At 40.1% G+C, this 15,730-nt stretch overlaps 1 protein-coding gene across 1 annotated transcript in view; it reads left to right on the top strand.

Moving 5' to 3' along the window:
- Positions 1-15,730, top strand: part of LOC107740527 (laminin subunit alpha-2-like) — a 230,930-nt gene that overhangs the window by 207,951 nt on the left and 7,249 nt on the right. The window contains 7 exon segments of the mRNA XM_016552978.1: positions 869-1,081; positions 6,530-6,681; positions 6,774-6,950; positions 11,358-11,511; positions 13,327-13,389; positions 14,805-14,917; positions 14,984-15,173. Coding sequence (XP_016408464.1) covers positions 869-1,081; positions 6,530-6,681; positions 6,774-6,950; positions 11,358-11,511; positions 13,327-13,389; positions 14,805-14,917; positions 14,984-15,173 — 1,062 coding nt within the window.

The following is a 15,730-nucleotide window of genomic DNA, read 5'->3' as shown; positions in this document are numbered from 1 at the left end:
TTTCTTTGAAAAGCTAGACAAAAAAGTAAAAAGCACGTTTTGGCTATTTAATTTATGCAATGGTGAGAAAAAAATGGCAAAATATATGGGGAGAAAATGCGAAAAACCGTGTTCGGTATTCGGCCCAGTGTTTCATTTTGTTCGGCTTCGGCCAAGAATTTTCATTTCGGTGCATCCCTATCCTACAGTGAATCAACATTGATCACTGTGTTAAATTCTGATGTTTAATATCATTTTATGAGAACAAATGGCTTTTCTACATTAGACCATTTTTGTCATTTAAATCTAGGGTTTAGCATTTTTCCATCAACTGAATAACACGACTGGCCTTTGTGTTCAGAAAGAAATGTTTTATGTCATGGGTTTCAGTTTTCAGGTTTTAGGGTTTCAGTTTCTCTCTTCACATTCAACAGTTGGTGCTTGTGTTTGTATAGTGCATTTCCCTCATGCTGGTAATTCAGTATTTTTTATTTTTATTCTTGTTCTTTGTTAAATTTAAATAATTAGTTGTGGAGTGAGTGAAACTAAAATTAAGTTCACAGTGTTAAGAATGTTTAAAAATGTAAACATGTAAACATTTTATTTAATTTACTGGTAAATATGTGACGTATACGTGGACAAAACTGTTTGTTTGTTTGTTTGTTTCTCTCAACAATGCAATTTTGACCTGGTGCGACATTTAGGTGCAAAAATGTGGAACGTAAAGCCATTTTCCAAAACGAAAAAATGAAGGCATGATACAAAGTTTCCAGGACAGTTTCCATAGTTGCAGAAACACCCATGACCAATCTAATGCCATCAGCTGATGAACCACAGGAGGATTTTGGGTGAAACTACAAACTAAACACTGGCTTTCTCTCTCTGTCAGAACCTGCACACCGTGAGCTTCTCCAGGCCCGGGTACATGGAGCTGAAGCCTGTATCGTTTGATGTGGGCTCAGAGATCTCTCTCTCCTTCAGCACGAAGAGTGAAAACGGCATCATCCTGTTCGGCAGAGGAGGACTGACCTCTATGACGCAGCTCACGCAGGGCCTGACGCCTGTCCACATCCCGCGCCGCTCGCGCAGACAGACCGGAGAGGTGCTCACACACACCTCACACTCTCATTCAGTCATGAGATTACTGAAATGTGTTTAATGCTGATAAACCCTTTTACACAGATTGACATTTTAACTTCACAACAGTCCTGTACACAACAGTCCCATAGTTCCAGTACTCTTATTTATCAGTAAACAACGGAGGAAAATTCTTTATAATTCAAATCCGGATTTGGGGGGAGGCTTTGAACAGTTTCATGCAGCCAGACGTATTGTTTTTACGTTCCACTTAGAGGCGGGTTTATCAAAAATCACAGCAGTAGACCAGCAGGGACAAACAAACAGCATCAAAGAAAATATACGAAATGTGTGTGGACTTTGTAAATGGAATTTTGGTCCTGAAGTACTGATTATTTCACAAAGTTTTCTTTGCCAATGAAGTGGAATAGATGGGAAATTGCAATATGTTGTTGCATTCCGAACAAATTATTTTCAGTCTTACAAGATTTTCTTAAAGAAAAGTGGTTTTCTGGTGGGTCCTCCATTTGTAGAATTTTTTTTTTTTTCACAGAAACAGAACTAACTGTCAGAAATGTGTCATGTCGAGTCATCCCGCATATAGGATCACTGATTATAATGGGTTCTGTTTGGATTTGTTGAATCGCGCCACTCGTGTCTGATGTAGAAATGTTGTTTTTGTAGTAGATTTAAAGTAGATTTGTCATCTGCATTATGTTTACCTGGTCTTTTCACAAACTTATCCATGCTTAGTGCAGAGCCATGCATCTTTCATTTTAATTTTTACACGACTCCCTGCAATACTCAATTCTGATTCGCCAATCGCACCATCTTGTAGTCTGTTATTACATGACAACAACCGCTACAACTGATAACAGACCACTTCAGTGGGTACTGCAAGACATCATAAGGTAATAAAATATGTCAAATTTATAATTTGTGTTCAATTATTTACTTATGTGGCAAGTAGCCGCATAATAAGCGGGACAATTTTGCAGTGGGGTCTTGCATCACGCAGAAGGGGTTTCTTTTGCAGAACAATCTGACTGTGCATCGTCCTTTAGCCTTGCCATGCCCCCCTTTTTATAACTCCATGCCCCCTATTTTGGGAACCGCTGCTTTAGGAAATCAGGTGCTAAAACAGCACAGACAGTACGTGCCAATAAGCCACACTATCAGCGGTCCGTTTCACACTGAATGCACTACACTGTGAAAGAGATAAATTTCAAGAACTTTAAATTAATTACATCAACTGCAAAAAAAAGTAAGATTACTCCCAATTAATTCTTAATTAAACGAAGCACACATAAAACACAATGTTCCTGTAGGTCAAGTCAAGTCACATCTATTTATATAGTGCTTTATATAATACAGATTGTTTCAAAGCAGCCTCACAGTAATAAACATGAAAATAAGGCAAGGCAATGCAATTTATTTATAAAGCACAATTAAAAGCAATAGTCAGTTGACCAATGTGTATTGACCCTTCGCAAAGAGCTTGACTGACAGGCGATCTGACCAATCATAACGCCAAATTCATCCGCCAGACAGGAGAGTACATTAACTTCGGTGGACTTGAACTTGAAAAAATTGGGGGTATTGACATCTTTCCGCGGTTGAAATAAATTACGTTCTGATGTTCATTCATGTTTATATCATGCTTTAAGTAAATATGAAAAGACGATCTGTTGACGTGCCACTTGAACTGAGGCGCTACAGCGATCTGTCACGACACATTAAAGAGCCACAAAACAGTATTTATTGTTTGAATTTCTTAAATAACAAAATTTGAAAGCTGAGACTTTGTTTCAGACCAGAAGTAACCTGCTCTGTCTTGTATGTCGGCATGTTGTCAGTTTCCACTTTGCTCCGTGATTTTTACTGCGTGGCGTGATGTTTGACATGAGAGTGGCATGGCTTGTCGGACTTAGCAACAGTAACTAAGGAGGGTGGGTTTTTGCGAAGGGTCATTTATAAACATACACACCACTATTAAACAACACATACATTGAGGGTCCAACAAATCTCTAAAACATCACTACACAACATAAAACATCAGGTTCCAACATATCTCAAAACAGGTACTGACAAAAAAAAAAAAAGCCTGGAAGAAGAGATAACATTTTAAAAGAGATTTGAAAGACACCAGTGTGGAGGCAGTTCTAATGTTTGGAAGCAAATACTCCAGAGCTTCAGGGCTAAATCTCAAAATCACAAAAAGACGAAAATGGCTTGACCGTTGCCAGTGTTCTTAATAGAAAAAAAGCTTGATCTAACAACAGAATTTATGTGTTTGTCAAATTTGAGTTAGTCATAAGTCAAAAGTGCACCTCAATTTTTATTTTTTATTTTTTTTACCATAGATTTACCATATATGGACAAAGGGCCTAAATCAGTATTAGGGAACCTGACACAATAGAGGCTCCAAAAAAAATAGTATTTGTTTAAATGCAAAAAAAAAAAATCAACCATGCAAAAAGCTAACCATGTTTTTAAGTCTTTATTTACTTTACTTCTTTACTGGCAGTGAAATGATACTCCATGTTTTTTTTGTTTTTTTTTTGTTTTTTTTTATAAAACCAATTGGGAGCATATATAGTGAAAACATAATGGGTCCCAGAATAGATCCTTGAGGAACCCCACACTTAAAAGGGGCCGAAGATGATGCAAATTTACCTAAAGTAATTGTAAAACTTTTATTAGTTAAATAGGACTTAAGTCAATTTAAAACAGTACCTTGAATCCCTACCAACTGTTCAAGCCGTGTAATAAGAATTCTATGGCCTATAGTATCAAATGCTACTTATACCAGAATTGCAGCATCCCCAGAGTCTACAGTTAACAAGACATCAAGAACCTTTAAGAAATGCAGATTCTGTGGTATGATGCTCTCTAAACCCAGAGAGAAGTACTTTAAAAACTGAGTTCTTATGCAAAAAAAAATAAAGGCAGCTGAATGAGAACGGCTTTGTCTAGTACTTTTGAAAGAAATGGTAATTTTGAAACAGGTCTATAGTTCAAATAAACAAAATAACAGTGTTAATGTTGTAAATTTCATCAGTTATGACACAAATTCAATTTAAGCTGTAAAGCAGTTTTACAGAAAACAGTAGTGTTATTATTCAGATCCGTTTAGTTCAGTGTTGACAAAACACAAAACACAAAGCTCCTGTAGGTATGACTGAGCCTAAGTGTTAGCTTCATTGCGTAGTTTTGAGAAATCCAGCTTTCTTCCAGCTGATTGCAAACACAGACATACAGGAGACTGTGTGAGACGGTTCAATGCTATTATTTTTGCCTGTCTGAGCGCTTAGGAAGGTGATTATGGGTAATAGTGGAAGTTCGGGGAGCCGCGGCCTTCAGTACGAGATCATAATGAATCCACGGGGTTACAGGGGTCTCATAGCACATAAAAGAGATGTATTATCCAGGCAGGTTTGTAATTGCCTCTGCCCTTCAGCAAACAAAAGTTGATCTTTTTTTGTTACCAGGTGTACTAAAGGCCAGGGGCACGGTGATCATTTTAATTAAAATATGACTTTCTACATCTTTGTCAGTAACGTCTTCATCATCCTTCTCTCTCGCCAGCTCAGGGGCAGCACATCAATTATGTGGCTTATCCGTAGTAAGCAGTCGCCTCTCTCACCTCCCTGTGATACTCCGTTTGTAAAAATAGATTTACAAGCCACCGTTTTGATGGATCATGTCCAATTTGCGATAACCCTCCTGGGAGAGGGTGGCGGACCGCCACCTTTTGAAAATCATTATTGCTTGTAAATTAAGTGGGTGTCATTTTGCGGGAGTGCGGCTTCGGAGAGGCCAAGGGTTTTCTCCACCGCTCCTCATTCATTCCTCTAATTTACAGCGAGTCCAGGGTCACCTGCGCTGCGTGCGCATTGCCATCGGCTCGGAGAGAGGATCCTGCTCTTGCATCGCTCTCGTCAATTCCAGTGCAGCGTGGAGAGCGTGAGTGTGTGCTCTCAGAGCCGTCTGTCTGATTACCGGCCCTCAGCTCACTGCCCCTGAATATATTACTGTGAGCCAATCTGAACCTCAGTACGTCTCAATGTACCATTCTTATCAAAAATACTTAGCTTTTTATCTTTAGACTACATTTTCATATATTATCAAGAAACGTGAACTGTTTATCTTAGCTTGCAAAGCTCACCATTAAAATGCTTGGGTGTTTTTGAGTGGTTTAGAGTGCTACACAGTTGCTACTCTGTTGCCAGGGCATTGTCATGCGGTGTTTTTAGCACAGTCGGTTAACAAAGAATTTGTTAGGGCGTTGCTAGGTGATTGTTCATGTGTTCTGGCTGGTTGCTAAGGTGTTTCTATGTGGTTGCTGGGGTATTCTGAGTGGTTTGGGGTGTTACGCAGTTGCTACTTTGTTTGCCAGGGTGTTGTGGGTAGTTGTTAGTTTATTAGGCAAGGCAAGGCAAGGCAAATGCTTGGTGTTAAAGATATAGCCTCCATAAATAGCACACTAGTGTTTTCGTTAATGCATCTCTTTCTGACAGAGACAGATCTAGATTCAGTGGTAACAGAGATCAATATATTAAAGAATATATTATTCTGCAGTGGTATTACCACTGCATTGCTGGTTGTTTACGTGTTCTGGCTGGTTGCTAAGGCGTTTCTAGGTGGTTGCTGGGGTATTCTGAGTGATTTCTAGAGCATTACTATTGCTAAGGCTTACTATTACAGTTGCTAAGGTGTTCTGAGTGATTGCTAAAGTGTAGAGTTAGTAGAGTTTCACATTGGTCCTTGCTAGGGCATTTTAGATTGCTAGGGTGTTCTGGAGGGTTGATAAGGTGTTCTTAGTGTTTTTAGTACATTGCTATGTAGTTTCTTGAGTGTTGTGAGTGGTTGCTAGGACGTTGCTAAGGTGTTCTGAGTGTTTTAAGCACAGTTGATTAACCTTTTTTTTCATGGTGGCATGTTTGTTTTAGGGTGTTCTAGCTGGTTCTAGGGTGTTTCTATATGGTTGCTATAGTGTTCTGAGTGTTTTTCTTTATAATGTTGGTATGTAGTGAGTGGCTTGTTTTAGGGTATTGCTAGGTGGTTGCTAACTGGTGGTTGCTATTTATGCATTGCTATGTGGTTGCTATACAATTGCAGTAGTGTTCTGAGTGTTTTTTGTCATGTTGATATTTAGTTAGTGGTTTGCTCTAGGTGGTTGCTTGGGTGTTGCTATGTGGTTGCTATAATGTTCTGAGTGTTTTTTTTATCATGTTGGTATGTAGTGTGTTATAGGGTATTCTGGTGGTTGCATTGCTGACAGTACGACACATAAATTGAAGAATTATTCATGTCTGGTGCACAAACCAGATGCCTGATTCATTGGACATGGAAGTTTATTAGTTTGAGTTGTGGGATTGTTTAGATCACTAACACTGTGTACAATAGTGACTAGTAACAAAAGTGATTAGTAATAGTCTAAGCCTCATCCCATCTGTCTGTGTGTCTGCAGCCCTTCCTGTCTGTGCAGCTGAATAAAGGGGCTCTGGAGGTGCTGGTGTTCACAGGCAGCAAGAGTCCACGCAGAGCTTTCAGAAAAGCGGATAAGGGAATACTGCATGATGGGAGAGAGCACTCACTGCGCATCCAGAGACTCCCGGGAGCGTAAGCCCACCCTCTCTCTCTCTCTCTCTCTCTCTCATCATGTTTCCCATGCAGGCCTCTTTGAAACTAATGGAGCATGTGTGTGTGTGTAGATCTTTCACTGTGCAGGTGGATGAAGAGCCACCCTTCCAGCAGCCATTACCCAACGATCATCCTCTGAGCATCCATCGGCTCTTCATTGGAGGCATCCCGACGGACATAGAAACAGGTGTACAGCGGCCCAACGTGCCTTTTGAGGGCTGCATCTGGAACCTTCTCATCAACACTGTGTATGTCCAAACTCATCATCCACCCATCATGACTTCACATCTCTTTTAAAAATACATATTTTTTGGTGAAGTTAAAGTTAAATGTGCTGTATGTAATTATTTGACCGTACTAAAGCATAAAAATACTATATAGGCATCATGCTAAGATCACATACTTATTTCTCTGAAATACAATGCTACAGCCAGTTATTCTACTTTGAAATGTGCGTTCCATGTCAGAATGTCTGTTTTTGTTTTTGTCTGTGTGACTCCGCCCACTGCCAATTCACCCAATTGTATTTTGACACCCCAGGTTGCCAGTTGGTGGAAAACACAGCGTGTTGCAGCCATGGAAGCAAACAAATGATTTGGGTCATAGATCACAGATTCTACTTGATCTAAAAAGCTTTAGCATCCATCAAAAAATCTCTATGACCAGAGCCATTAAAACATGAGAAGATCAACTCATCAACTTACAGTCAGTATGTTTACATGGACAACAAAATTCCAATTTTAACACGATTTTCTGATCAAGAATCTACCATGTAAACAGATTTTTGATTACCTTAATCCAGCTAAAGTCATACTCGAAGTAAATTAAAATTTAATTAAGACATTATTATTTCTATAATAATTGAAATTGAAATTGAATTAAGAAGTAATCCTATTTTAGTCGCATTATCGAAGTGCAGTATAGACATGTACGCACCTTAATCACACTATTACTGTCATGTAGGACTTTTTGCCGCATTTTGCAACAGGATACACACTGCAGTGGTCAATCGTTTGACGGCAAACAAAAGAGCATGGCTTCAACAACCCCGTCGTCTGTTTGCACGTATAGCATGACAAATAATTAACTGCACTTGAAGCTTTCGTAAAATTATAAATGCAACAGCCAAAACTGCATATGGCATCATAACGAAGACGAACTCTGTTTATACATCTATATAATATTGTCTTGTTTAGAATAAGGTAATTAATTAGATTACTGATGTCCATGTAAACGTAGTCAGTGTAAGGCTCGTCTCCTTCCATTGTCAGTGGCGCTCATTCCTGTTGCATGTCCTCAATCTGGCAACCTGAGTCTGGGGAGGGGGCGGGAGAAACAATATTTAGAATTTGGACTGCAATACCCATTTCAGCTGCCAACTGTCAATATTACATACTGCACCTTTAAATGGCTTAATGCAAATTAATGCTTAATCGTTTAATAGTTTTGGTGAAAAAGAAAAAAAACCTCCTAGATAAACTAATGAAGGTGACCTTTCTGTTGAGGAAAGTTAAGAGAAGAAACAATTCACCCAAAATGATACGTACTTGTGACTAGATATTTTGTCCATCCAGTGTTTTTTGTTGTTGAAACATTCTTTAAAATATATTTGTGTTCCACAGAGGAAAGTAAGTCATGCAGGTTTGCATTTTCATTTTTGGATGAACTATAACTTTAAACCACATAATGCTACAGTCCCCTAAAAACTGCCCCATACGTGTTGCCAAGTCTGTGGTTTTCCCGCAGAATGGGGTTACTTTTACGCTGGAACGTGATTTAGGTGGAGGGGATAATTGCAGAAAAATACAATTGGGCTAGTTTTGGACTTGTTTTGAATAGCAGTTGGGCTGGATTTGTGTCGCAGACCTGGCAACCCTGTGCCCCATCAGTTGCTCAGGATTCAATGACATTAGGCTTTAAAGTGGAAGTGAAGCAGTCAGTCAAGTTTACATTATTTAGTAAATTGATTTCCACTTTAATTAAAAAAATATATAACAGACACGATTATTGTAACCATTTTAAGGAAAAAAGGATGTTTTGCTATAGCTTTTGGAGCAAGGGCGCCGCCATCTTGGTTGGCCAGTAAAGTAATATAAGCATTTCTTTACTTTTTGAACACACAAATGTTATTTTAACACACAAATGTTTTGGTTTTCACCACAATTTGGATGAATATTCAACATATAGGCTACATTATCTACATCAATATCACCTCATCACGAAGTTTTGATCCCAAACATTGTTTTCATAATGCGAGGCACAATGTGATGTAAACAAACAACATTTCATACAGTATTGTTCATGCAGCATCTTATGTCAGACCTTTCAGACATATTTGCATTACACTGGCTCGTTCACCAGTAGTGGTATATAGCCCCCCTAAAAATGGCCTAGCGACGCCCATGTTACAGACTCTCTAAATGCGCTTGTGCACACTTCAGGAATGCAGGAGGGTGCCCTGCTTTTAAGCCAGTGAGCACTTTGTCGGCCCATGACGGCAAGAGCCCCCTCAACATCTGGCAACATGCAGGCTTCCGATGACAGCGACTCAGAGGTGGAGTTAACACCGTCACGCCGTGCCGCAGCAGCTAAAGTCTGTCTACACTGCACGTGACAAAGCGACTGTTAAAAATCATTTGAACTTTGTGTCAGTGCGTCATAAATAGAACGAGGCATCAGTTTACTGTCAGGGATTTGTCGTGTCGTGTCGCACCATGCCGTATCCAGTGTAGACAGTGTCACTGATTATAATGGGTTCTATATTATTTTGTCGCGCCGCTCGCGTCCGGTGTAGAGTTATTTATCTATTTTGGTAATTTGCAGGTCGTGTCAAAAAGTTGTTGGTCTAGATAAATAACTGTATTCTGTACGTTTGACTCATATACGATCATTTTCTTCCAAATGCGATAATTTTGAGCTTCTGGTACGATACTTGGACATTTCCAATCTGGCAACACTGACACACACTGTGAAAAGCGCTCGGCTCGGACTGCACGCGAGTACCAGATTGAGTCCTCTTTCTAGTCTGCTTGAGCAAATGCACAGAAAATTATGTTCATGGCTGTTTTGATGAGTATCCATGTAAACACGATTTGTTTCAGACACACTCTTCACCCCAAACCAGAGCAACTTCACGACTTCTTCCACCCGTAACTAGGGTTTGGTACCGAAACCCGGTACCAATATGGCACCGGTACCTATGTAACCGGTATGTACTAGAACCGAATCAGAACGCAGATCATTTCGGTGCCATGCCTGAGCGATCTATTGAAATATTTGTCCTCTGGTTCTCCGAAACGGACGTAATGGCAGCAGGTAGCCTTCTGTTAACTAAGCTAAACATGCTTAAATTAAAATGCCTAAAGCTAAACCTCCCTTGTATTCAAATTTCTAAACCTGTTGTTCAACAAAAGAGAACATTATAACCTTTTTACTCCACAACACCAGTCAAGATTCAAGATTCAAGATTTTTTATTTGTCACATACATGGTTATATAGAGAATATATGACCAGCAGTGAAATGTAAGTTCAGATGCTTCCTTTTGTGATCTGATGTGGCTTCTTGTCACAGAGCGCCCTCTGGTGTCCAGTATGAATGAAACCGACATCATGTGTTTATAGTGTTAATGGCCAATCCATCTTTTGGGGAATTTTAATTTTTTAATTTGTAATTTTTTTAATAAGTACTGGTTCAGGCACCGGAACCGTTTTAAAAGTATCGATTTGGCACCGGTATCGAAAAACGATTCCCAACCCTACCCGTAACGGCAGTACTGCTCGGTCCCCTCGCTGTATCGGCTCAAATGCATGAGCATTTGCGCTTATTATGGCCTCAACAGTCCTTTCAAGTTCGTCTTCCTCTATTTAAACAAGCGTGTGTTCAAAAAGTTAAAAAAATGCTTATTACTTTACTGGCCAACGGAGCGAACCAACCCCGTGACGTCACACAAGATGGCGGCGCCCTTGCTCCAAAAGCTATAACAAAACATCTTTTTTTTTTTTCTTTAAAAATGTTACATTAATCGTGTTTGTTATGTATTTTTTAATTAAAGTGGAAATCACTTTACTAAATAATGTAAACTTGACTGACTTCACTTCTACTTTTTGGTTGTGATGAGAACCTTAAAACTAGTCTTTTGTTCTGTCTTAGCACCAGACTTAACAGTAATGTTGGCACGTCACAGCTTTCTGTTGTACAGATAATAGCAAGGCAGAGACGTTAGTAAGCTTTTCGAGGTCACCTTTAACAGCCCAAGATAAATGCGCCGACCTCCAGAGCACAATTCACTGTAATATGTCACGACTGGACTGTACACACCAGCAACTGATGTAAACATTGACCCATTTTTTCCAGCCTCCCGTGGCTGTAGATTAAAAGTCTTGTTTTCCTTCCAGTGCAGTTTTGAAGTGCAGTCATAAGCTAAACGCTGTATGACATTAATAATCAGAGTTTTTCTTGCTCTAATGAGGAGTATGAATCTCTGCCAGTGGGCTGTGCGTCTTTTCCACTAGAGCGAACCCCATTGCCCTCTACCAGACTGATTTAAATGAGTCTGTCCTTGCTCATAAGCGTGTTCATTATTCACCTGATTGGAGTCACGTTGTGTCATCGTTCCCTCAAGAGTGGCTGTGTGTTGTGTCTGTCAATGAAACAGGCCCGTGGATTTCTCTCAGCCCGTGGCCTTTGAGAACGCAGAGATTGGGCAGTGTCCTGACCTGGCCCCGCCCCAGACCCCTGAGGAAGAGGAGGAGGAGGAAGAGGCTCTGAGGCCTACAGAAGCAGCTCGGCCTCCACCACCAGCCTCCACTGTACGTCCTAACCAATGCATTGTGGGTAGAGAGTCCTGTGTGATTACTGTAGTTTAAGACTGACTGTGTGCGTCCCAGTTCCCATTCTTGCACTACTCAGTGAAAGTCTGTGCTCTGCTGGTGATGGGTAAGTCCAGACTTTTGTGTATGTTGAAAATGTTGGGATTCTTAGAGTCGTTTGTCCTGTACCGTTCATGTTTGCATGTAAACACTAAGGGCCAGTTTTACTAACAGCTTGCGCCAGCGCAAACCGTCTTTTGGCGTTAAAATAGTACTGTCAGGTTTTACTAAAGATGCGCAGTGAAGAATTAGCGCTGAAAAGGCGTGGACACAGTTATTTTTGCGCCTGACCTTATTGAATATGGATTTCTAGGAGTTTCCCTTTCAGATGCAAAATTAATGGGAGGAGAGTATTCAAATGAATCACGAAATGCGTTTTACTAACGTTTGCGCTCGTCAAATTACTGGCATTTGCGCCATTATTTAACACCCAAAAAAAGCATGTCTTAAACTATTTTGCGCTTGAAATGGCTGTAATTTGTTGCTAGAGGAGGCACAGCAGAGAACAGAGAGCGTGTGGTAGAAGGGAGAGGATTTATTTCCACATGTAATTTATTTGGAATGCAAGAAGAACACAAAATTATCGTTTGCCAAGCCATGTTATTTTTAATTTGCTTCAGGAAACAAAAGACGACTTGGAACCCTCAACTAGGAGTCATGCAATACCAGCTCTATCAAAACTTCTAGCATTTTTTGGCCTTCGGTTCTTTTCAACGTACTGTGGCTTCTTTATTTCTTTATTTGCAACTACGCTAATTTGCGCTGTGCTTGGTATATTGCGTTGGTCGATATGTAGATGAGATGTTGCGTCTGTGTTCTTTAATTTGCGCATTGTTAGTCAATCTTGTTAGAAATTTCCCCTCCCATTGGCGCTGTTTTGGAATTGTGCTCTCGCGCTAATTTGCCCTGTTTAGTAAAACTGGCCCTAAGAGCTAAATTCATTATCTTTGACCATTTTAGGGTCAATGTTGCTGAGGCAGCTTTAAAGGGTTAGTTCTTAGACAAAAAATTGTCCTGGCTATTCCAAGCTCTATCATTGCAGTCAGCGGGTTTTGCAGTTGAACAGTCCACAAGTCGTCAAATAAAGCGCGCGCATTCATAATAAAACGTGCCTCACACGGCTCCGGGGGGTGAATAAAGGCCTCCTGTAGCGAATCCATGCGTTTTTGTGAGAAAAATATCCATATTTCAAACGTAATAAACACTTTTCTCTCACTTCCGTTATCTGTCATACGCGGAAGTTTGACCTATAGCATGCAGACATTGTACGTAATCATCCAGTTGTGGTGAGTGAGAACGAAGGCATGAACGGTCAAAGCAATGCAAATACACATACATATAATTATGAGGACTGTAGAGAGAGCATCAGTAAGAAAACAAAGCCAGAACTCAAACGTTTTAGGCCTTTTTGAGGTCTGAAAAATGTCCATGAAAAAGAGGATGTATGGTCGCCCTCCATTTATGGGTGCACAAGCTGTCTATCAATATTCAGAATTTCAGAACTGACTCTCTTTTAAATTCATGAATGTGGATCTGAATTGCTCAGACGTTGAACTGAAATGACAGGAAGAGGAATTTCTGACAGTCACACATCTGTGGGATTTCATTAGTCAAAGATGGGGTTTGAGACAAAACTAAAATAATAACATAACAAATCTTGGGAAACCATGTTTCTTTCATGCTTTGATGCTGTACAAATCACTGGCTTCACCTGAGCTCTTCTGTCTTCATGATGTCTCTTTCTGCTGCTCTCAGGCCACGCCCCTTGCTGAAGCCACGCCCATCCCAGACACGCCCACCAGTGTCAGAGAAGCCGGGGTATTAACCTGCTCACACACACACACACACACACACACAGAGACATCCAATTTAGTGTGAATATTGCAGTTCCTCCATTCAGACGCTCATTTATCCTTTGACTGACGGCCATCTGCTTTATGCTGCTTGTGCTGTTTCTGCAGCTTTGTTTTTGGAGGAAGTTTTGATGTCTGAGTCACAGTATGTTTCATTGTTCTCACATGAGAACTGATGAAATGCGTGCAGTAATGTGTTGTGACTGCAGGAGCTCCATCAGCTGTTCTCTGACTCCATCTACTGCCTGTATTTTATAAAACAGCACTCAAACCTTTCTGAAACTCATGCTTGCTGTGTTTAGTCTCTTTAGAGACAACTCTTGCCATCTTGAGTTAAACGTTTTGGTGGGTCAGAATTTATATGAACACATTATACGTAAGTATAGAAACTGATAAATAGTTTGCACGCTTTTATAGTTCATAGTTTATAAACTGTAGTCTCTGCATTGTATGTACTGTACAAAAAGAAAGTTCTTCATTCATTCACTCTAACTAACGAATTAGCAAGTGTTCCTCAAATGTTGACAAGTACGTTATAAACATTTATTTACAGTCCTTTGCTATTAATAATCATTTTTTAATGTTTTCATGAACTGTAGATATATTTTAGATCCCTTAACCCTATTCCCAAACCTAAACATAAGCACTTTTAAAAACAAATATAATAAAATAATAATAGGCAGGAAATTGTTTTTTTTTTTTTTTTACAATATTCTGTTGCATAAATAATTTTGCTCTCCTTTCTCTAAACCATAGCTTCTCTCACCTTCTCTTAAGGCAGCTGCATTAAATGTGTTCAATAGAATCAGCTGATTAATTTCATGAATTCAATATTCATTGATTAAATATGGATTTGTAAGCATTGGCACATCCGTAGAGCTGCTGAGATTTGTTGAACTACATCAATTTATATTTGAAATATGATCTAACTGTTTACATATTAGCTAATTAATAATATAATAATTTGTATATTACAGTGACAATTGATGAAGAACTCACTGTTTGTATACTAAAGGGAATTAATGTATTAACAGTGTAGAGCAGGGGTGCCCAAACTCTGTCCTGGAGGGCCGGTGTCCTGCAGAGTTTAGCTCCAACCCCAATTAAACACACCTGAACCAGCTAATCAAGCTCTTACTAGGCATACTAGAAACTTAAAGGCAGGTGTGTTGAGGCAAGTTGGAGCTAAACTCTGCAGGACACTGACCCTCCAGGACCGAGTTTGGGCAGCCCTGGTGTAGAGACTACAGTTGCTAAATTGTGAATTAACTAGTTAGCAAATAACTAGTACTGTGTGCTTTATTACTATATACTAAAAAGTCTTCGTGAATTCTGTAATATGCAGCGTTTGATTGACATCTGCTCTGTCCAATCACACAGGCGCCGTGCGCAGCGGAGGCGGAGCCTGTCGTGCTGGAACTGGCCAAACAGTTCGGTCTGTCCAGAAACAGTCACATGGTCTTTGAGTTTGACGACAGGAAGGTGAAGAACAGGTGAGTGTCAGTTATCATCATCTTCATCCTCCTCCTCCTCCTCATGCGTGTGTGTCTGCTCCTCAGGCTGATCATGGAGTTCGAGATACGCACAGAAGCAGCCTCGGGGCTGGTTTTCTACATGGCCAGGATAAACCACGCTGACTTCGCCACCATCCAGCTGAAGGAGGGAATGGCTCACCTGAGCTACGATCTGGGCAGCGGCAACACCTCCGTCAGCGTGCCGCGCATCATCAACGACGGACAGTGGCACAAGGTCAGAGCGTCTGGCCTTTGACCCCTTCACTCACTCCCTGACCTGTTTCACAGCATGCAGAATTTTGAGATAAAGCTTTTGGCTCATCTGGACACAATACTGCGCTTTGATTGTATGGGTCGTACTTAGGCAAATATGTTTGAACAGCACATTACAAGCATCAAGCATGCTGTCATTGAACTAGTTTTTTTTTTTTTAACTGATTGATTTATTTTGACAGAAATTATTACTTTTGTTCATCAAGGATGCATTAAATTGATCAAAAGTGACAGTAAAGACATTTGTAATGTTACTAAAGATTTCTATTTTAAAGGGGTCATCGGATGCGACCTGCACTTTTACATGTTGTTTGAACTGAAATGTGTGTTGGCAGTGTGTGTACACAACCACCCTATAATGATAAAAATCCACCCAGTGTTTTTTTTTTAATCTGGTTAAATGTTTTCCCCTTTCTCAAATCAAGCCGATCTCAGATGCCTGTCTGTGTGACGTCACACAGACAGGCGCCTCCCACGATAGTTTGATTGACAGTAACGTTTCAGCACAGACTGGACTGG

This window comes from Sinocyclocheilus rhinocerous, unplaced genomic scaffold (genome assembly GCF_001515625.1).
Source record: "Sinocyclocheilus rhinocerous isolate Xijiao unplaced genomic scaffold, SAMN03320098_v1.1 scaffold1246, whole genome shotgun sequence".
Lineage (NCBI taxonomy): Eukaryota > Metazoa > Chordata > Actinopteri > Cypriniformes > Cyprinidae > Sinocyclocheilus > Sinocyclocheilus rhinocerous.
This window is presented reverse-complemented; position numbering and strand designations above follow the sequence as displayed.